The following is a 21,322-nucleotide window of genomic DNA, read 5'->3' as shown; positions in this document are numbered from 1 at the left end:
CATAATTGTTGATGGATAATTGTCAAAAACAACTAGTGTGTACTCAGTAATTATAATATAATCATTTTAATGACATATTTTATAAGCAAGACCATAGTTTACTCAGGGCTTTATATAGTAATCTGGAAAATTCTGCATCGCTTACATTGTTGGGAGTGTGATTGAGAATATTATATCATTGTATTTTATTGCTTGGCATTGATTTTGTAATAATATAGAATTATTATAGGTTTTCTTTATGTCAAGGATAGGTCTTCATCAATTGCTATTGAGTGTTCATAATAATATATTGTGTGATATGTTTGGAAAAATCGGTAGAGCTGAATTATTTTTTGTATGCATGTTTGTGTAAGTGTTTGTATGTATGTTCGTTATCTTGGACTGTATTTACTATTATACTGAATTATAACTGCAAATATTGAAGCTGTGACCCTTTAAAACAATTTTTTTTAAAAACACTGTAAAACAAATGCGCTGACAAAGATGTTGTTTTGTTTTTTTTTTTACTATATTACGAATATAGTCTTTTTTTTTGGAAATATATTATAACCTTTGTAACAAGTTGTGTTTCCGGTATAATAATAATTTAGTACCTTTTTAGTTACGCAGGTTGGGCTTTGAAACAACGCAATTTATTTAAATTAAGAACTGAAGTTCCTTTGTTTAGGAGTCCATGTCCTTATTGGTGGCAGGAAATTCATAATTACGAAAAAAATATACAAACATTTTTACTAGACATAGTTGAAAGACGGTACAGAACCTTTGACGTCACGAAATAAATTGCTAAAAATAGGTTAAAAATCAGAAGGTAAAACCTACCTTTGTCAAATTAGAGTTATTTTACTTCTAAGTAATTACGCATTAATCTTTATTAAAAGTTCTCAAATTATCTTACCAAGAATTACAGCAAAGTTATATCAGTTTTTGAAAAGAAAGTTTAAAATAATAAACCAAGTTTTACTTGTACCAATACATTTATTTAGCTTAACTATAATTACAGCGATACAGTTAGTTAGCTTAAGGCGAACTGGTAATTCTAGTCAATCGGCCAGCTATTAAGACGATCGTTAACATTACGACCTCACATAGTATAGACCACGGCATTCACGTTTGATCCTCTCGTATGGTTTTCATGTCGAATGATGGCATTAGAGTAGATTAAATAAGCTTTTTTTTTCACCCATGACTGATTTTTTGTCCCACTGCTGGGCAAGGATCTTCTCTTGAACGACGGAGGTATGATAATGGTATATGATAAGTCTGATATGCTCTCAAGTAATGTGCAAAGTACTTATTAGTAGAGCAATTTTCTGGGCTGGTACTCGAGTATTGAACGTTTTACACTTTAGAAGTACCTACTTAAAACATTTGTTCTTTTAACACCCAAAGCAGCTTTTCCATACAAATTTATCTATACAATTGAATATCGAGAATATTACATTTTAAATTTACTACAAAAATAGTTACTGCCGCGCCCGCTAGGGGCGCTGTTCATCAGCGCCTCCAGCGGGCGCGGTGGTTTTCATACAAAATGCCTCGACAGTAATAGTCACCCGGTTGTTGATAGTGATAGAGAATCGCACCGTAGTACAAATCGTATACTGTGTGAAGTGGTTCGTACATTAGGTCGATCGTCTTACTGATTCTTACTACCTAATTACAATAATACTCCAGAACAATGTTAACGTTTTTGTATACATTTGAATTTAAAGCTTCATTCGTTACATCGTTTGTTTCCGCGAATTATAATTGGTTCCTATATTTTAGCCTCGTGTTAACAATATTTGGCAAGATTCAAAGCTTTGTAGATTTTGTTGCCATTTTTAAGTCTTTAGTTAGAATAATCAATTGAAATCTAAGTATTAGAAAGCATAGTTACTTAAGTAAATTTTATTATACAATATTATTCAGTTTGGACATTTCTTAAATTAGGAAGAATTATTCGGTAATATTATATTTACAAGTAAACTTACATACAAGTATAACGTAAATAAAAATTTTAAATAAGAATTGACAAAATTCAGATCCAATTTGAGAAGACAAGAAGTACTTCTACTTTTTTAAATTTTGAGACTGTGACTACATAGACAACCAGTTTTGTGCTTATTTTATATCAGTATATACCATAGAGGTGGGTTACTGTGCTTAAATTAGCAGTAATTTGTGGCAATAATCAATACTTATTCGGAGCTGACTGAAACTGCTCTACCCATTTCTCAATGTACATTTTTTATTAGAAAAATCGAATGATTCCTCACTTTGCACCACAACGAATCAGTCTTCAAATTTTGGCCATCGAAAAAAAAATGTAGTCACTACAGAAAATTGTACCCAGAAGTACACAACTGACTTCTGGAGCAGCTACTCTTACAGAAATACATAAGTATACTTCATGAGTAGCTCATATTTGAACCACTATTTAATACTTGGGTATAGGCACATGTAAAAGCTCATCGTAAGGCACGGCATCGAAGAATTTCTTCGCGGTACTGACAGTGACGTTAATTGCGTAGTCCACTACTGGCTGCCCAAATTCTTCAGTCACCACTCTCCAATTTTCATTCAGGAATTGTAATACCGTGTTACCTGGAAAAATGTTCGGAATACCAATGAGAATAGTAAAAGATCTGTTAGATGGGTAAGATACGTTTGCGTTTATTCATGTCAGAACTTATATTTGTGTGGGCAGAAATTCTCAGTTATATTTTGTTTTTGGCTACAAGAATAGATGAAAAGGAAAATGAAAATTATTTGCTTCTAAAATGACGAATAAAGGATTGCTAAGTAAAAAAGCTAAATGTCAATATTCATGCCATCCATGGTTCATGTCATTAGTGACATTTTGTAATAGATATAATTATATGTAAAACTGTTAATTATGGGCAGTGAAAGATAACCTTGGATACACCATAGTGTAGTCTGTAACCTTTGAAATAAAAGAACAGCTACAAAAAGCAAACGATGTTTTTTAAGAAATTTATATCGAAGTGCTATGCTTACTTAATTCAGGGTTGCCCTTGAACAAGTTAGTGATGGTGTAGTGGATTCTCTCGCCATAGTCGAAGGTGTATTTGTAGCTCTTGATGCCGAAGTGGTCGCGACCTTCAGCGTCCTTGAAGTATTTCGTCTTTATGTTTAGCTTGATCACGGAGTTTACTGGAATGACAGTTGATAAAACGTCAAATATATTATATTTATATTTTTGCTGTGGATGGTAATATTAAAGTATAATAAGATTCAAAAACACCAAAATGTTTAATTATTTATATTATTTTTCAATTTTCACCCAAATATTACGGTTTGGATTGAACGGTTATTGTTTCTTTTGACGAACGTATAACGATGAAAGCCTGGGGGTTTTATCAATAAATTTTATCGAAGACATAAAGACAAAATAAGAGATTGAAAAAAGAAATATTTTGTGAGAAGAGTTTGTGTACTTCGACAGGTCGTAGACAAACATCTGGATGCAGTAACTAAGTATTTGGTCTTTTGTTCTAATTTTAGGAAGTAATTTATGGAAGGGAATCATTGACAAACAGATCTGTAAAAAGCAGCACATATCTCTTAGCTAAAAACCACTTTAAACTTAGAAGTGGCCACAAACTAAGTAATTCCTGAAATTGTTTTTTTTACTTTGAGGCGTAAACGTCTTTCGTCTTTTAAAATTTTCATAGCAATCGTACTGAGAAAAAAAAGCGCCTTCAAGTTTCACTTATTCTCATTTTTTTTTAAATTAATACGTCTATGCGTATTGCTAAGTTACTAATATAAGGCGCTTACAAATAGCTCCTTAAAATCAAAAATAATATTAATTTAAACATTGTTATAACAAGCTATCAAGCTCTTCTGGTTTTTCATTAGAAACATTTTTTTTATTTTTTCGAAAAATATTCCACGAATTTGTAAAGCTACAGACATTTTTACTGTTTCATTTTTGAGTAGCTTTAAAGGGGCTTCGTTTGTTTTACATTTTCCTTAAACGTCGACGTAATAATTAGTCTAAACAGGTACCTATACATAAAACGTGGTTTTCATTCCCTTTGATGTGGTTGACTTTTACAAATTCAACGCTATAATTATGACTAAATGTTGTAATGGAATAAATATCAAAACAATAAGCTTCAGAGAATATTATCGTACATTATTTTCATTTGTATTTTATCTTTGGATGGAATTCGTTTTGGAGATAACGAGAGAGAGATATGATTTTACATAGAAAATCTGTTTTTCATGTTATTTTGGTTTTAAGTATCCCTTTGCTGTGTGTATTATTCACAATTCGCAACATGAACAACGTCAACCGCTCCTAGGTATGCAATCTTTGTTTCGGGTGTTTCAGAATACATTTTCCATAAAAGTGAGTAAATATTGTCGTCGCAAGTGATTCGTAATCATCTCTCTATTATATGAAAAAAATGCCATAAATTACAATATTCTTTCCTTCACTCTTTTTGGCACATCCCGAACAGAGTTCAAAGAGTTTATGATCAAAGAATCCTCGCAAAGAGCTCTCATAGTAATCGTTGAATTGTCTTCACTCAAATACCGTATATTCGAGTAGTTAAAAGGACTCGGCGTTGCGTGCATCGTAGTTCCTATCGCAACGTATTACACAAAATATTGGTCAATCGAATGAGTTTTCACTGATACACGTGCTTGTGTAATGTAGGTAATACGGTTTGTAGTTAATACTAAAGAATTCATAACCAAGTGGAAAGTTTATTTGTAAAAGAAACTGATATATTTACTTATGTGGATAGTTATTGCATTTGTGTTATGAAACTAAATGCGTTTGAATGCCAGTATCTGTTGACCAATTTCATATTGCGAATTGCCGTCATCAGATAGGACATTCATATTCTTTAGTGCTTGTATGAATTTTCCATTTTATACCATGTTTTAACATTTTTCTAGTTTTATAAGAAAATCTTTCAAGATTTTCCATTTCAAGAAAATTATGATTTTAATATCCTGCGTCGTATTCAATATTTCCTTTTGTTGCTCCTACTTAATACGCTATATGTAACCAACGAGAATGATAATTTATTCGTTTTTCATGATCGTATTAAAATTTTATAGGAAATGAGAAGTAGAGAAAAAACAACTGGTAATGCTTCTAAAACGGAAACGCCGTTCATTTTGTTAAAATTTTAAATAATTGTTGCAATTCCAAAGATTAAAGGCAATATTATTTAAAAATTAGGTGTTTATCGATTATTTTTCTGCTATTTTCGTATTCTGCGGGAAGAATAAAATACCTACCAATTTTGATCTTGGAGTCTCCTTCACCGTTGATGGGGAAGAGCAACAACCGGCCGACGGCGGTGTACTTGCCCTTAATCGTGATGTTGCAACGCACTTCCAGTATGAACACATTCTGTTCTAAGTACGCTCTGAAAGTAAAATATTCAAGTTATTAATATTTGCTTCCGTTGCGTTACGAAACTATGTTAACGTTATCCTTTTCATTAGTACCTTTATAGCTGTGATCTATATTATATTTATATTTATATCAAATGTATCGAAATGCTTTGATTCATAACAGGAAAACATAATACTGATTTCAGCATACATTAACAATAAATCTTGTGTTACGAAAGTGTCTCGCGTATAAAGACAACTGAAGATTAGCCTGCAACAATATCTGGATTTCCCGAAAAAAAAATTGTATTATATCGGAAAGTTGTGTGTCTTTTAGACGGTACAGAAAAAAAATGAAAAATGGAACACTCTACATTCAGACAAATGGTACACCTGTCACCAGACCCAAATTAGTTTAGTTACAAAAACATTTGTTTCATACAGAAATCGAACCTCAAACACCCGTTGCAAAAGCAATACCAACGATTGCGCTATAAAATAAAGTAAAATTGTCTTTTATCGCCACTATCGTATAGTTTCAGTAAATGAAGGGTCTTAAGCCGGTAGTTAACGACACGGCTCCCGGGCGAGAGTAACAACCGTAGAAGTAACGAATGTTCATGGTGTAGAAAATGACCGGGTTTGTGCTTATGAGGGCATTGAATCACTTAATGGGAAATGTTACTGGGTGGTATGATTAGATCAGATTTCATCAGATATAAATTTTAATATGTAGTTATTTCGCTTTGGGATAAGTAAACCTGTAAAAGGCTTATTGAAGTAAAGTTTCTTAGTTTTCCTATGGCATCACCCAATCATTGTTTAAACAATTGACGATAAATAAGTATGCAATAAAATTAGACGTTAAAAATTATACAATTCCTTTTTATTCTTTCAGTCCATTTTATTTTTGCCATAAATAAAATAACGTAAACAAACAAAAATGTGAAGTAAATAAGTTGTGATTTTAAAGAGTCGAATAAAATAAGTACTTCCAAATTCATCACCCACAAACTGTCTTTTATAAGTCTTTTTTATCTACATCTCAAACCCTGCAGCCATATAACAATAGGAAAAACAATTTAGATATGTCATACCCTTTTACCCGACGACAATATAATACGCCCATACTTTGTTCGAGTACATACCAATGTAAGGATAAATGTTTTCTCATCTAACGTGAATGTTGAGTGTGTCTCTATCTTTATGAACTTGTATCTATTAATTAAATTTAAAAAAGACGATTGTCGACAATTTGAGATATTGATGAATAAAAGGACTAGGTGCAGCCTAACTACGAATAAATTTTGTTTCGCTGGGACTTTTATATACTCACATAAAATAACGGAGAGGTAAGAAAGGAAAATCAAATACAAAATAATTAAATCTAAATTTTATTGTAAATGAAAGTAAAATTGAAATAAGATTTGACAAGCTATCAAAGTGATATTAGGCATTATTTTAGACACCTCAAATTAAACGCCTTATGTACACAGTAGTTTTTACTTAACGAAATTACTCTAAGCATATATTATCCATTAGTGTTTTGAAAAACCAAATGAAACGTTTTTGAATCAAAACTCCACAGGCCTTATTTTCGGGACTAGTTGTTTGTAATATTTTAACAATAACAGCTAAAGCCATATTTAGATAAGGCTTTTCTAAAAGGGTTCAATCTCCATCAAAAAGGTATCGCAAGCGCCTAACATATTAAAACCACATTATATCAAAACAAATACCTTATCAGATCAAAGTATAGCCGGTAAAAGGCTTCTGAGAACAGTCTCAGAAGCCTTTTACCGGCTTTTACTTGATCCACAGGGATCAAGTATGATTAAGGAATCGACAAACAAACTATTGTAATATTAAACTGTACGTCCATCTGTCTAGCCTGTAATAAGATTGTGGCTTATAAAGTTTTGATCTTGGAATTTGATTTGAAGATCATTTCATTTCGAAGTTGTACAATATAACACTTACCTATTCAATCCCTTCTGGATTTACGTAAAGACTTTGGACGCGTTTTATTTCATTAACTGATTCGCAAAACAGCGAAATATACTAGACTAAATCAAATATTCCCGCATATTTTTTCACTCATTTATGAAACTGGTAGTTGCAACACAATACCATTAAAAACCCGAGCATGCATTAAAAACCTCATAGTATTATCCTATAGTTACTTCAAGCATTAACAGCTACATACAAGAAACAGTTTAGCAGTAAGTCAAACCCATGAATAAACATTAAACAACTTATTCAAACCAAGTTTCACCCCACAATACGTCGACATTGAATCTATTGTCACGGTATTAACACTCCAAGCTTATCCTTGGTAAATCCTTGTACAGTTCATTTATCTAAACACTAGCTGACCCGCGCAACTTCGCTTGCGTCACATAAGAGAGAATGGATCATAATTTTCCCCATTTTTGTATCATTTTTCGTTGCTACTCCGCTCTTAATGGCCGTAGCGTGATGTTATATAGCCTATAGCCTTCATCGGTAAATGGACTATCTAACACTGAAAGAATTTTTCAAATCGGACGCGTAGTTCCTGAGATAAGCGCGTTCAAACAAACAAACAAACTCTTCAGCTTTATAATATTAGTAAACATTGGAGTACAGTACAAAGGGTTTCGCCAACTGTACGTGAGAATAAAACCGCATTATTGCGATGTGGCAAGGCTCCTGTAATCGTTCAAGCGTTAGGTAAGCGCGTGTTAAGTACTTTTGCATTGCGATGTTTGAAGCTAAGGGAAATTAGTTTTGATAATATATTAACAATTCAAGGATGATCGAAAAATTTATCGACAAATTTTATAGTATTTAACAGACTCTGCAAAGGCCTAATGTATTAAAAAATATAAAAATAAATATTATTATGTGCAATAATTCTGTGACTGTATAAACATGGGTATTAGGCGGATTTAAGTAACTATAATTTTGAATTTATGTAGAAATAGCTCGTTAACTATTTTAAATTTTTCTGAATAGGTAAGCGGTTTTTAACCTAGGTACCTCATGACTACATGTTTTGTAATGTGTTTCATGATTTCTACAAGCCCATTAATATGTCACTGGTTTATCGGGCAGATCTTGTATTCTTTTAATTCTTTACTACGTTGTTTCGTGTTTTCTTTTCATTCTTATTGTCTTTTCATAGTTGGTGTTCAAACCCGAAGAAGCTCATAGTATAAAGTCCGAAGTTTACAATGGAGACAAACTTTGAGACGTTATAAGCTGCTATGCTTGGCTAAATCCGATTAAAGTTGTTCGGGTGAACAACGCGGGAATTAAAACTTATGTCCGTAGACGTTCGGCTGTCGACACTTTGGAAACATGAGTTTTGTAAAAATGCTATTATTTTTATTTATTTTCCGACGGGAATATGGGTCAGTGCAGCAGATACTCGGAAACTGTGCCAGAGCCAGTGCGAATAAGACGTTAATGTATGAGAAATAAATATGCGCCATATACTGTTGTACCTTTCAACTTTAAAATTAAAGACGAGTGTTTTACTTTTTATAGATAAAACGTACCAACTGTAAACATTAATTTTTCTTTTAAATCTATTTCGATTTTACTATTCATTCTGGGGCTTTTGTTTAATTTAGAATCTAAACTTTAAATTTTTTTAAAATCACAAGCAGTAACAAAAAGAGATATATAAAAAAAAACATTAAAATAATGAATTTTAAAGAAGCTAACAGAAGTTGAATACCGTCCCATGTCATGGAGATGTCTAAAGCGTCATTACTCTGATTCAAAAGCAATCTTAGGCGCTTTGAAAACGTTTTAAGCAGAAGTAAACGTGTCTTTGTTCAGGACTGAATTGAGGTCACTAAGCCGACATTATTCTTCACAAAATGTAAACATTTTTGTGAAATGAGGTATTGATAGTAGTTTCAGAATATAAAGATGTTTTTTTGATAAATCTATAAAAATAAATCTTTCCATTGCACAATAACAGCATCTTTATTTGGTATTTTCTTATTTTTAAAAATTGCTCTTGTGTCGCGGGAACTTTTTACAAACATACAGGCAACGGACGCAAAGTACAACAATTTGTGGAATGCACATATAATTATTCCGTGTAGGAATCGAACCCACGATCCGACAATTGTGTCGTGTCGACCATCTTAACCACTGCGCCACGTAAGCCGTCTAAACTTTTTACATTGTATGTACATTTACCTTAGGGCCCAAAGTTCCTCAATGAGCATTCCTTCGAAACCAGAACGCAGTATAAGCATTTCATAAAATAATTAAGTGCAGTTATGAGGTCAGATATTTATGTAATTATCAAATACTTGTTTCATTTTGTAAGTCTAAAGGTGAATACCACTTACACATACTTATATGAAGTGGTTTTACATTCCGACATCATTCATTTTTAATGATCATAAATTAGAACGAAGGACTAGAAAACTGTGAGCTTAGATACTTGAGATAGGTACAGCTTAAGAAAAAATAGGAATGCAAATTAAAAGTTACAGTGTGAATTAAAAACTCTGTAATGTTACTGATTTACCAGCTAGATCCATCATTGTACTTTAGAAAGATTGTACAGACCACACCGACTTATATTTGAAAATGGTTCATACTTCTTATAATTCCAGCTAAAGGTTATAATACTGAGACTGTTAACTAAGCTACTTGTAACTGCTTAAAGATGAAAGCATTCAGATAAAATGATTTGTTTTCCGCTGTAAACAACTATGATACGTCAACACGTAATATTAAATACTATCTATCCATTTTTGGTAATTAATAATATTGAATATGATCAACAATCACTTACTCGACATTCAGCACTTGGCACTTCCTCAACCCCGTCGCTTTTCCTCCGTAGAATGTGACCTTGATGCCCGGCAGTTGTATCGGCAGTTCGTCGATGACGAACGGGTCTAATGACGGCACTCCCAGGTCCGGCAGACCTTTGGAGAACTCTGGTATAGCATCCTTCGTCGCTTGTATTAGGCAAGCTGGTTCTGTGTTGTTGCATGCATGGATGAAATCGGCTGCGGATAAAAAATATACATTATTGAATACTTGATTCAATGGATATTTTGGTGCTATTGGTGCTTGTCTAATATAAGTTAGAGTATTTCTCAAAAATAGCCCTAACCTTAGCATAGTACCCGGTATATAGGAACAGGTTCGCCGCCGATTACGAACTAACATTTTTATCAGTAAAGACATGTATTTCACACGAATCTGTTTTAATTTTTGGTTATAACAAGCGTGATGCTATGTATTTTATTAAGTTAAAACCCTTGGTAGATTTATATATAGCTAGTAAGGATTACGTAGTTATTTCATTGAACTGATGCTTTGCGCCACTATAACTGCCTGGAGTTGACGCACACGAAACAAATATTTGTATTTATTAATTGTAAAAGTTCTTTTGACGCAAGTCATTATGGGACTTGATATTGTAGAGGAAATCAGCAATAAGAAACACACACAACAAACAACAGTTAACATTTTATTTTATAATATATTCAACACAATCTTATTTACTGGTTTTAATCCTTTTACATCTAACTTAATATTGTTATTACTAGTGTTCATTTCAAAACCTTCAATATTTTAATTTGCCGCAGATTTGAAAATGCAAAGGACACATGAATAACGAATTTAGGAAACAAATTACTTCTGCAATGTCGTGGCCTTACAAATGACACGATATTGTAGTAAGATTTGTGATCTAAATATTAATTGGGTCGTTAACACGCACTGAATTTTAATATGACGAGGTTATTAATTCCCAGACGAACGAACGTGTTGTTAGTGTTAACCCTTTGTCCGCCACGGTCGGCTATACTCAACAAATCAGAACGTGCTCACGATGCTATATTTTTATCGACATTTGCCGACAAAAGCGTCGTGAGCACTTTCTGATTTGTTGAGTATAGCCGACCGTGGCGGTCAAAGGGTAAAACACAATTAGCCGGATCTATAGTAATCATAAAGCAATGATTATTCTAATCCTCTATTGTAGTTTATTTAATTTTTACAAAGCTTTTTAGGCAGCTATTATTTTGTTTTTGCGCGTTTATTGTTTCCTACAGGTTAAAGCAATAGGGGAAACTGAGTGGCATTAAAATTTGACTATCTATCTATCGATTGACTGAGTATATCTTTGTGTAGTGATTTTATTAACTAAACAACACGGTGCTAATAAGTTTTGGCTTACATAAACCCATTCAACAGATACAGTAACCGCAAATAAATACACGTAACGCATCAGCTTTATTATTCCTCCAGATAAGCTAGCCGCCAATTATTCAGAAGTTGTGAAAACAAACCTAACCTTTTATGCGGTAACCAAATCATAAGTTTGGGATTTAGTTTTCTGTGACTAACTATTAAGATGAAAACTACATACGTTTATGTGTGTAAGCAAATGTTTATACAACCGCATTACGGATTAGTACTCAAATATTTGCCATCAATTACATAAAATAACAATTACCGTTTACAAAAACCTACCCAACACGTCGTAAATAAAATTGCATTACGCTATAACACAACTAGGCCTAGGTTGAAACAGGTATAAAGTGACATGAATGTATGACTAAAACCAGTTTTAAAGTTTAAAGTAAATTGGATACTAATACATTATAGGTTAGTATACTTCGGTAGGTAGTTGGTGTGATGTAGAATGTTGAGCAATGATATATAGTATAGTGGTATTTCTCGATTGATTCACGCGAGTTGTTAAGGAGGTGATACACAATAATGAGTATTATTTACGATTGATTGAAATTATGTTATTTGTGCTTCATTTTGATATAACATAACATGGAAGTAGGCCAGATCCATGATCGATTCCCAAACCGTATATGCTTGTTCAAACAATCAGAAACTGAATGTACGACAATGAGCCATCTATCCCCTTGTAATGCCGAAAATGTAACATTTAGGTATTACATAATATTTAAGTATATACTAATAACAAAAATAAAAAAAGTTAAAATGTCCTATCAGAAAACTCTAAAGATTGCAATAATAAACTTAAGTTTATAATATATATAAACTTAAGAACGCATATGCTCGCAAATGGACTATGTCTACTAAATAAATATAAGAACCGGCATAAATTCCACTTTTCAACTAGTATGTGCCTAATCCAAAAAAAAACAAAGGTGATATAGCTGGCTGTAAATCACACTGACGTGACGTTTCATTACAGCGTTTTTAATTTACTAACATTTCACAGAGTTATGCTGGATCTACGTAATAGTAAATCATTCATTTGGCAACTATTACCTGGAGACCCAGAACATAAACTTCTAGTACTGTAAAGCCATTAATGAGCTGCACCAACTATCATCTATACTGTTTTTTTGATAGTGTTTGTTTGATTGTTTGCTTGTTTGTTTGTTTGTTTGAACGCGCTAATCTCAGGAACTACTGGTCCGATTTGAAAAATTCTTTCAATGTTAGATAGTCCATTTATCGAGGAAGGTTATAGGCTATATATCAACACGCTACTAACAATAGGAGCAGAGTACCAGTGAAAAATGTGACAAAAACGGAGAAAAATTTGACCCATTCTCTCTAATGTGACGCAAGCGAAGTTGCGGGGGTCAGCTATCCTAGAATATAGGTTACTGACATTTTCTAAGCGAAGAACAATTTTTCGTGTGTTTTCTACCGCAAGCCTCTAAGAACTTTGTGGTAACATAAACCAAGGCTCTCAGCGGACTACATAAATGACCTTGCGGACCACAGGTTTAAAACCACTGGTAATACGTAAAAAGTCTATGTCGGGTTTTTCGTAAAAATAACTCAGTTTCGCAAACGCTTTCGCAGTATCAAGTACCAAGACATTTTTTTTCCTTTTAAGAAATGTCTGTTTAAAAAGATTCGTTAGCACATCAAACAAAAGGTAGGTATTTCTCGGTAAACCTTGGTGACTGACATTAATACACGAACTCGTGTTAAAAATTCCGTGTGAAATAAAAATAAATTTACGAAGCACACTTGTTATGTTTCGGCTAAAATTAGCCTCATATGTAATGTTATTTTTAACTCATAAAGAACAAGGACTATTGTACCAAAATATAATTTATTTTTATTCATATTTAAGTAATTTTTGCTTTCGTTTCCTTATAATATATTTTTAAAGGGAATATTTTGGTGCGGTACAAAAATAGTAAAGCACGAGACATTCAACTTTTATGCTCGGGTCCAATGTAATCATATCAATAACAGAGTGGAAAAAAATATTTAAGTGATATGTGCAACTAAATAAAACAAGACTTTATGCTCCATTTATATTTAAAAGGTCAAAGTTTTTGAAACCCAGTTTATGTCAACTCTACTACCTTCTTCAAAGTATGAAACTAAAACGAAGATTTTGAAATAGTTAAAATAGACATACAAAGACAATTTTATTTTCAAACCCATTACTGTATCACCGCTGGGTAAGAGTCTCCTCTCGAATTGCGGGCGGGATAAAGACAATCACATAAAGATATTACAAAAAAGCTTTGCTGATTAATGCTGCTGAACAAGCTTCACTCAACCACATTTACTTAGTTACTAATAACGCTAAATATGTTAATGAGTTAAGTTATTAACGCTTAACTAATGCCTAGCTTTTGATGACATAAAGCGTGAGGCACGTGGTATAATCACTAGCAATCCTACTTATCGGTAAAGATCATCAGGCGTTTTACGAGCGACGCTGCGAAGGTATAGACATGTTAACTGCAAACTTGGCCTAAATATTAAATAACATAACATTGTTTTTTGTTTAAAGTCATCGTGTACATCTTACGTAATGTTAGTAAAGTATAACGTTCGTGTATAACGGTCACGGTCGATGTTTTGTAATAAAACCATCTCGGAGAAAATAAATATTTTGGCGTGGTTCGTTTAGTGGTTGTCACGGAACTGTGAATGCGCCAGCGATGTTGAGTTTGTTTCTTAAATTCGATTCCATTATAACGATGATTTTTTCGATACATTAATTATATATTTGTTATTGTTTCGAAGATTTTAAAGTTAAAGGTTTTTTTTACATTCCGTAGATTTTTAATTTGAAAGCGTTTTCTCTGAACTGTAGAATCTGTCAATTTAGGCTTGACTGTAGTCCATACATTAATTAGTATGTATAGTTTTATTGGAGAAAAAATGCCGTAATAGAATTTTCCTTTTGCACTTATAGCTGCTGCTGGTGTTGATGTATGTTTTTCGTTTACGTAACTTTAAATGATTAGAATTTACAATTAATTTCAACAATAAACATTATATAAGGGAGTCATTTCAAAAGCATGTCATTATCATTGTTTATAAGATTTTTATCAGTGAAAATTACAGTTCTCACTGGTTATAATAACTGCTTGTATGGCTTCTATTGTCGCATCGTATTTATTCTGTGTATAATGATAGCTTGTTATAACATTGTTGAAGTGTGTTAATAACTACTTAGTAGAGATTTGATGAACTTATGACATTCTGGCCTCAACAATTACCTTGTAATATAAAAAATAAATTGTGTTTTAATAGGATAGGAATAAAAGGTTGTATATAATGATATGGCTCGTTTTATTTTGAAAGGAATACTCAATGGAACTTGAGAACTAAAGAACTACTACTCACTATGATTGATTTGTATTATATCGATTGATATCTTTGTAGAAAAAAAATCTCAACATAGAATAATGTTAATTTCAAAAAAAGAAAGAGATCATGAAGAGTGTACCAAATTGGGTTAGGTCGCAGGCCGAAACTAGTCTACAATGAAAAGGAAAATAATAAATTATACTTAAGCAAACCGGAGAAATATGTACATCCGTACCGATATTATACAAAAAAATACTTGTTACGCTCTCTCTGTTCGCTAATTAACCGAATTAATTTACTCCAAATTACTACATAGATAATTCCCCGGGTATATCAGTGTTAATTCTTCTTTAAGTACTCTACACAAGGAGTGCCATGGACTAAGCTAGTATACAGTAGAAACGATCGTGTGCATACATAGCGTGCAAAGATAGCAAGTTGCGCAATAACGATTACACTAGTAACCACGTATAATTACAACATTATATATTCACGTCGAATGCACTACGGTTTTGATCGATGTGATAAATTGATTTAGGATAAACATTATTTTTAAACTGACCGAAATAAGTATTATTATCATTATTGTAATTCAGGCCTATAGATTTCATATTTACTGCTTTGCTGCGAAAATGATTTTTAACCAATAGAATTATTTTCAATTCGTTTTGACAGTAAACTCTAATCGGATACATAGTACCTAAATATCGCTATAAATCTTGCCTTGCTTTACTACCATAATCATTGTACCAAATAACTGAAATTGGCGCGACATTAGCTGACCTGGCTATACCAAAGGAGAAGTATTTGATGTCAGGAATTGTGGTTGAATCAAGATCAAACTGAAAAAAAAATGTCCATAAAAATATAATATTAGACCACAAATCACTCAATTCATATTTATGGTACTGATTTTTTGTCTTTTACATAATAATTGACCCTAAAGAACTACAGATGATCACTTAGTACAGCTATTGGAGTGAAAAGATTGAATGTGATCAAGGCTGTCTCCTGGACGGTTCATTTAACTAGTTAAACGTTATAGATAACCTTTGGGAGTAGGCATCTGTGTAGGACACCACATGGCAAGCGAAATAAATGACCGCGACTAGAAGACAATGGTCTGTAAATGCTTTTTATTGTACGTTATTTTTTGCCAAGACTATAAAGTTGGTTTAAGCGTATTTTCTACTAGCGGTCTGCAAAATAATTTTACATAAAACATTCAAAAATTTTACACATAAACCTTGCTCTTGAATCATTCTCCGTTGCATAGTTTTAGAGATCTAAGCATTAATTGGGATAGACAAGAAGCGACTTTGTTTTATATTATACCCATAGTGACTGAGTGCATTTTAGTTATGTAAATAGTTCTCGTTGACCTTAGAGCCCAGCCCTTTTGAAAAGTAATTTGCTGGATATGTAATTATAAACTTGAAATGTATTTAAAGCTTAGTAATTTGACACGCGTAATTATAGACTTTAATTTCTGTATCCTATGTATCTACTCTATTTATGAATTTTAATCTTAAGACTTCCTCTACTTTTAAACCAATTTATAATAATTGTTATAATATGTTTTAAATTTGCATTGTGTGTATCGAATTCAAACCGAGACATAGATTAAAAAAAATACAAAAACAACAGCATATTCTCCCAGTCTTATCTTTATGGGGCTTAAAAGTTTATGGTGAAGTATGACTTAGCATGATAACATAACTTGGTGCAATGGAATTGAAAATTTGATGGAGACGCCTTTAGTCGGTAGTGGGATATGGAAATACGCTAATTAATAACAAAGAAATACCTAGAATTAAGGTACTTAAGCAGTCTGGAGAGATGAGATACACATAATCTTGCCTTCTCAGCAAATAAACACAGTATATAATTTTAGTATTGCTACGTCTGAAACCACATCAGTTCCGTTTGCCATTGAACCTAAGCAAATATTATTCAAACTTAGGTGTGAGCTCTGATATAATAATTGACGGGTTTCGATTATCCAATAACCAAAGGAAATGTAGGAACATGTTTGTTTAGTAGCACCGTGAGAGAGTAAATTTGGAAGGCAATGCACAAAAAACATTACGACAAAATTGAATTACGAAGAGAACAATATTTATCGCCTTTGCCTGACAGTGGAATCTTAATAATAGATATTGTATTAAAAGAAAACAAAGTTTCAAAGTTGTATTGAAAAAATGTAAAACGAGCCTTTTGGTGCCCAATTATACAAAATATATATGTATGTTACTGTAAAAGCCCGAACTGTGGTAAATCCTAAGATTTTCCGGTAAAACCTAAGATTTACCAACTCTCAATGGTAAAAGTCCGAACAAGCCAGAGTTTAAAAACTATGTTACGATATATAAAAAAATCCTCCCTCATAACTATGTTTATAACTATTTCACGGTATAATTGTATACTGTGACATAGTTATAAAGAAGGAGTTTTGGGCATAGCGACATGGGTAGGTTAGGTTAGAAGGCTAAAAAGGCTAAAAATAACCACGAAGGCTAAGGTGGGAGCTCCGCTTCGCTCGCTCCCACCTTAGCCTTCGTGGTTATTTTTTTTTAACCACCCAGAAGGAGGAGCCCCGCGAAGCGGGGCTCCGGCGACATCTCGATATCATCAAGTGAATATAGATAAAAGTTCGAAATAAAATAATTGTTCGGACTTTTACCATTGCGAGTTGGTAAATCTTAGGTTATACCGGAAAATCTTAGGATTTACCACCGTTCGGGCTTTTACAGTAACATATATAAGTAAAAAGTGGAAAACGAGGCATTGTGTAGCAGTAAGGCAGCATCCGATATTATGAAGCAACTGTTACTAATTCGTACATTGAATTTCACTAGTTTGACTAAACTTGACCAGTTTTTCTGAGAGACAACAATCATTGTTCTTCATTACACTTCATTCATCACTTCATACTTCTTCAATTTGAAACATCAGTCAGTAAATACCCTTAAACACATAACGTGAAGGTATTATTTTGCAATTACGCATAAAACATAACATTTTACAAACATGGCTTATGTCTATTTCATTTAGTACAAGGATCTTGGTAATAAAATATCTGTGACTCAATGTTTAAACGGTTGGCTTTCTAACATTCAAGGTTTAAATGAGAGATCTTAGTACATTTTCATTAAATTAGAAGTATTTAGTACAATCCTGTAGGGATTTCTCTAACCTTGGATTGGTTAACGTGACATTGACGTTTGTTGAAATATGTTTGTCAGCATTTTCTTTCGATTATATTTTAGTACAACTTATTACTAATTTTGACAAAATTTGGTTAATTACTTCGTTATATATTTTAACACATATTTTTTAAAGTTTTTTTTTATTAAAAAATAGTAGCCGACTTTAAAGGCTTAGAGCTACCATTTTTTTAAACTGCTGTATACTGACATTGCTTAATATACATATTTTTTTAAATATACCAATTCAATGGTAACTGTGATAAGTGTAGTGTTCTATATTGAATTATATATGACAGAGAAAAACTAAATTGAAATAAATATTCAATTTGTGTTAACTTACATTTAAAATTCGTTCGCTACACTAGTTACGAGGAGGAGTTACCAATAATGCAAGTAAATATGTGATAATAGAAATCTTGAAAACCCCGACATTCTTGCCTAAACGATCTTATCTAATTAATTTTTCGATTCATTTGATTTCATTAAAAAAATCCTTTTAAAACTGTAGTTATCCGGTGGTATTTGTAATTAGATAATCGTTGTTGATAATTAATTCTTGTAACCGTTTTCACTTTCATGCAAGGGCATGTAGGAAGTTGTACCGGAAGGTTATCTAGGTTTGATGTCTCGTGCATTCAAAACAATATCTACAAAAAATCTATCTTTCATCGATACTAGACGACCCTAAATTTTATTCAAATCTTATCTTCTTCAGTTTTATTCAGGTTTTCCAGTAAAATATTAATGTAATTCGTAGGTCCTGTGTAAAGTTGGTGCCATGTCATGCCATTTCGAAGCATTTCACATGCTGTAATCTCATTTGACCTGTTTGTTAAAATGTGTGCTATATTAAGTTTTAGTAGCGATATCTTTGACTATTACATGTATTTTTTCCTTCTACCAAACATACTTCTCCTTCTCCCTCTTTCTCCATTTCATTCTTATGAAAAATTAGGAAAAGTTGGTTAATTTATGGTTGAAGATTTTTGTTGCCATTGATTTTTTATTTAGGATAGGAATAACCGGTTAGATAAACGATAGAATTAGGAGAACTATAACTACCTTTCAATCGATGCATAAATACTTGCATAGAATATTTATTATATTGCATTTGTGTGGAAATCAATCATAAATTAGAATATTAATATGTGACCTGAGTTTTGTTCCGCGTCTGACCAGACATCTGGTAATACGCGGAACCTCTATCTGTGGGTCAAGCTAATATCTGATCCGTGTGGGGATCGAGTACGGTGACATTAGTAGCGGTGATACGCTCTATTTAACTACTGCTTAGCCTACAAGTATAAAGAAAACTTGTAATAGTACACTATGAATAGGAGTCGCAATATAGGCTCGCACTGTGATAGTATTTAGTTTATTGTATGTAACTTTTTTTCTAACACTCCTTGATTAAATTTGATATTTCTACAAGGGGTATTACCGACTCAAATCGATTAGTTACAACCTTAATAAGGAATATATCAATAAACATTGAAAAAAAACTCACGTGCAAACTTCGCCGAGCAATCGCCGACGAAAGACGCCACCGACAGTAAAGTGAAAAACAAAACATTTCTATGATATCTTTCACACATCCTCGATACACACTCGATCGAACGCGTTGGTATACGTAAACAATGCGGCGACAATACAGGCTAGGAACACACTGGCGTGACCCTAGTACAATTTACTGTAGGCTTATGTAAATACAAACAAGTTCTTTCTTATTTTCGTTGCATAAATTCGGCTAGCTCTTTGCCAATGTGAAGCCTGATTTTCACGCAACGCTGCCCGCTAATCCGTTCTACAAAATGTTCGCGCGTCGAATGCGCTGGCCCGCGTGCGCTTGCGATCGTATTCTGGGATATTGCACCGCGATTGGACGGTCGCAATGTTTTCGAAAAGTCGGTTCAAGTACGAAGGTCGCCGGTTAAAGTTTATGTAAATAATGTCGTGTGTGTTCTTTGCAATTTTTAATGAAATATTGACATTTTATTTTTTTGGTAGTTTAATTTTATTATTTTCAGTTATTGATTTTTAAATTGAATAAAAATAGACTAAAATTGCAAAATATTAATTAAACTGCCAAAAATATTCATATATTTGGTTTTGTAGAGTATACACCTATGGCAGTGTTTTAAATATTTTGAAACCTAACAAACCATTTCCATTAAATCCTTCTAATCTAGGCACTTCATATAACATTCATCTGCTTTTTTCTAGTAAGTGTATCATGTCCAACCTCAATACTGGCTCAACCTCGCTTTTATAGTATGATTTCATCAAAGAATTTCCACGCAGGAGTGAAACAGCATCTAGTATGTACCTGCACCGTTGCATAAGTTGTAAGGCTGCTCGAAACGGGTTACCATGGTGACCTATCAACAACAATTATGCAATACAACCTTAAACCCAACTAGTTATTGCAGCATGTCTCCGAGATTAACTCATTTATTTTATTGATGACATTAAATTCAATTTGATGTTTTAAGTAGACCATCGGAGTAAGCAATTATTTTGACACAAGATTATCATAAAGTTTTGTGAAACTGTCTGGCGTCATTGAGCTAGATGCAAGTGCAAGCGTTGCAATGTAAAACCTCTCTCTCACATTTAGATACTCAAAACAAAAACATCATTTTAGCTAAACAAATATATCGATTTACTTTTAATGATGTTTAGTCTTAAAGTATCTCTTTAGTCGTCAAAGTGGCACTTAGCTACGAGTCTACATAGCAGTCGTTTTTATAATTACTAGCCTTTAAAACTAGTATTTTGTCAGAAATTTTGTCTCCACTGTAATTGATTATAATTATAATTATTATCCTCCGCCAGACGAAAATTTTGTCAATATTTGTGTTACTGTTACCGTTACTGCAATTCACATAACGTAACATATTAATTTCTGCAATAAACCAGTTTTAAATATAACTTTAAAGAATAAATGTTTACATTTTACAGCAATCTTTTTAAAAGGTGTAATCAAATTACGCTATACTTTTTCCAGTATCGGATATGTACTACATGATTTAAATAAAAGCTACAAAATAATTGTTATTTTGCTCCTGGTTTGCTAAGTATGAAAGACTAAACCTATTATGAACAAAAATAAAGGAAGCAATTATGAATAAAAATAGAAATTGGCCGTACTTTTCAAAGTGAAATGA

At 32.6% G+C, this 21,322-nt stretch overlaps 1 protein-coding gene across 1 annotated transcript; it reads right to left on the bottom strand.

The window, feature by feature from the left end:
- Positions 1-955: 955 nt before the first annotated feature.
- Positions 956-20,012, bottom strand: LOC142976100 (circadian clock-controlled protein daywake-like). The gene is made up of 5 exons (XM_076119329.1): positions 19,663-20,012; positions 10,169-10,388; positions 5,266-5,396; positions 3,001-3,156; positions 956-2,586 (listed from the first exon to the last, which is right to left on the bottom strand). The coding sequence occupies exons 1-5, from the start codon at positions 19,748-19,750 to the stop codon at positions 2,420-2,422; spliced, it is 762 nt and encodes a 253-aa protein (XP_075975444.1). The 5' UTR covers positions 19,751-20,012; the 3' UTR covers positions 956-2,419.
- Positions 20,013-21,322: the final 1,310 nt, after the last annotated feature.

Source organism: Anticarsia gemmatalis, chromosome 10 (assembly GCF_050436995.1).
Source record: "Anticarsia gemmatalis isolate Benzon Research Colony breed Stoneville strain chromosome 10, ilAntGemm2 primary, whole genome shotgun sequence".
Classification (NCBI taxonomy): domain Eukaryota; kingdom Metazoa; phylum Arthropoda; class Insecta; order Lepidoptera; family Erebidae; genus Anticarsia; species Anticarsia gemmatalis.
Note: the sequence above shows the minus strand (reverse complement) of the source record. Positions and strands in the feature narration are given on the sequence as shown.